This window comes from Lutjanus erythropterus, chromosome 3, assembly GCF_056507025.1.
Source record: "Lutjanus erythropterus isolate fLutEry1 chromosome 3, fLutEry1.hap2, whole genome shotgun sequence".
In the NCBI taxonomy this organism is placed as follows: Eukaryota; Metazoa; Chordata; class Actinopteri; order Lutjaniformes; family Lutjanidae; genus Lutjanus; species Lutjanus erythropterus.
The window spans coordinates 25,480,326-25,482,837 of record NC_139319.1 but is presented as its reverse complement, the minus strand read 5'-3'; the positions used below and the strand labels follow the sequence as shown (position 1 = coordinate 25,482,837).

General features: G+C 43.9%; 1 protein-coding gene across 1 annotated transcript; it reads right to left on the bottom strand.

The window, feature by feature from the left end:
* Window positions 1-252: 252 nt before the first annotated feature.
* On the bottom strand, window positions 253-1,816 carry LOC146330113 (uncharacterized). Its single transcript, XM_084714473.1, has 7 exons — window positions 1,708-1,816; window positions 1,457-1,560; window positions 1,094-1,366; window positions 866-959; window positions 672-739; window positions 318-536; window positions 253-270 (listed from the first exon to the last, which is right to left on the bottom strand). Exons 1-7 carry the CDS (start codon window positions 1,814-1,816, stop codon window positions 253-255), a joined length of 885 nt encoding a protein of 294 aa, XP_084570599.1.
* Window positions 1,817-2,512: the final 696 nt, after the last annotated feature.

Sequence of the window (2,512 nt, the reverse complement as noted above, 5' to 3'; positions counted from 1 at the left end):
GCACTGCTGAAATGAATAGGATTCAGTGGGATGAAGCACTCCTTCAACACCACCTGCAGGGAAAAATACATAACACCAATTGTTGACAACATGTCCAAGTATACAACGCACCGACCACAGCATACATAAACCAATACAAACCTGCTTGTGAACCATCCTGCGTTTGGATGCATCAGAGGGCTGGTCCATGTCACTGGGATGGCTTCTCTGTAATGACAAACAGCGTAACTCTTACTTTAAATATGACACTCTTTACTTCTTACTACATGTCTGGTTAGACAACTTTCTTTAGGAAATAACACCATACGTATCCTTACCTTCCTGTTCTTGCCAACAATTGTCCATGCAAAGGGGTCGCACGATCGTGGAACAGGAACCTCTCCCTTCACGACCACCTTAGGAACAACAGTTCTTGCATGGGGGGGCGATCTGTGAGAAACCTTTGGCGTGTGCACTCGTGGTTCCACTTGCTTGTAGGCAGACAGCCACAGCAACTGCGCCAACGTCTTCATACCATGGTCATCGCTGAGGTGGACCTGACAAGATGAAGATTACAGGACACATATTTCAGTTTATATGACATTGCAATGCACAAACATTTGCATACCAAAGACACAATAAGCAACATCAAACATTTCCACTTCCAATTTCACAATACATATGCTACTTACACCATCTCTGCTCCACAAATGAAGGCTTTGCAGGGGAAAGTACTCAGTGCCACAGTAGTACGTGATCCCTGAGAAAAAACATAAAGACACATAAAGTTAACAATATTAATCATGAGGAGCAATTTAAGTGCCAACAAATGGCAAGATCATCTCTTAAACACATAACTGTACGCACTCAAGAAAATGTCAATTACCCATGCTGGCTGCCACACGGCGAAACTCTTGGCGCATGTGATCTTGCAGAGCTACGGCGATGTTCAAACGAGGAACGAAGTCCTGGACAAAGACCTGTAGAAAACAGTAGTTTGTATTACAAGAGCACATGGTTTCACGCAACATCTCACAATGTATAGCTCCCCCACACTTGATACAAAGCCACACTTAGATAGTACCAAACAGGTTACACTCAACAGTAAACATACCTTTGGCCAAAGACTGCAGGCACTCAAAAGAAGCTTGCGAAAGTCTGCTCCTGCCTCACCCACAGTCCTGCTGGCAGTCAGGTTGTTGCTGGGGGCCAAGACACAGACGGCGTCTGGTGTTCGAGGCACAGCAGCATGCAGCAACTCCGTCCGCAGGTCAGTAGCACAGGCCCCTGGCGTGGACATGAAGCCAAAGGAGATGCATCCCTCTGGCATCATCACAAACCCATCTACCAAGGCTCGCAGATGGGAGTCCCCTACAACAAGAACAAACTGCAGAGACAAAACAATATATAAATTTAACATCATAAACAGATTCTACATTAATACCTCATGGTCAGCAAGCTCATAAAACAACAATACCTTCTTGTTGGGTGCCTCAGCTGGAATGACCAACTTGTGACTGCGTCCAGTCACGGCTGAACGTGGCCACTTCAACACGGCATGGCGATAACCGGTACCGCACGCTATTTGTAAACAAACAAAGACAGCAAAAATCAATATGACATAATCATTGACACATAACAAAACACTAACAGTTTACTACCCTGTCACACCATCTTCATTTTACACATACAATGCAAACATTTTATACACATCCACTCTGAACATACCTGCACGGGAGTCAGCGCCAGCCTGCTGAGATCCTACGACCACAGCACGACGCTCGGCCATCCTCCTCTTAGCAGCCTCCGAACGACGAAAAGACTTCTCACGAGGCATCTGAAAGAATGAAAACAAAACTGATTAATAATAACATCGCCAGACATTCTAAACACACGAAAGCAACATATTCACACTTTGTAAAAATGTATAACTACAGAAATGGTGCTGGCTCAATCCAGAACTTGTGCATATTGTTGCCAGCCAGTGACATTGCCTATAAATACACAGTTCATAAACTTACACGTACAAACACATACAGCTATCAACTATAAGACAACAAGTAGTACTACACTTTAAACATATCCAAGTACAAATCAAAATCGCTCCATAAGTACATTACTGTCACAACATCTTAATGTACTTCGTAAAAAATGCACTGTATTATTGTTATGTTTATGTGAACTTGACATGTGTGCAATTACTCAGCTAAACGATTTAATGTGACACCACAGCTATAAATGTTTGCACGTTTTTGTCACGATTCATTCATGTACGCCGCCAATTTCAGATGCCTGCCAGTACTAGGGCTTGAGGCTGTGTCAGGCGCTCAGCCATGTTGCCATAGCAACCCAGCATGGTTACGTCAACAACGATGTGCGCTCATAAAGGAACACCTCAACTTATACACGCTGTCACTTACAACATGGTTTCTGTGGACCGCAGCCTATGACACACAAGCTCATATATATGTATGTACCGAACTGGGCCAGCATGTGTGAACACAAACGCAAATACAAGCTTCAATCAAGTGGA

Bases quoted from the DNA above. Each gene is read 5' to 3' on its own strand.
- LOC146330113 (XM_084714473.1), bottom strand. From the start codon at position 1,816: ATGCCTCGTGAGAAGTCTTTTCGTCGTTCGGAGGCTGCTAAGAGGAGG. The intron at 960-1,093 runs GTATGTTTACTG...TGTTTTCTACAG, and splicing joins CCTGCAGTCTTTGGCCAAAG to GTCTTTGTCCAGGACTTCGT. The intron at 537-671 runs GTAAGTAGCATA...TCATCTTGTCAG, and splicing joins ATTTGTGGAGCAGAGATGGT to GTCCACCTCAGCGATGACCA.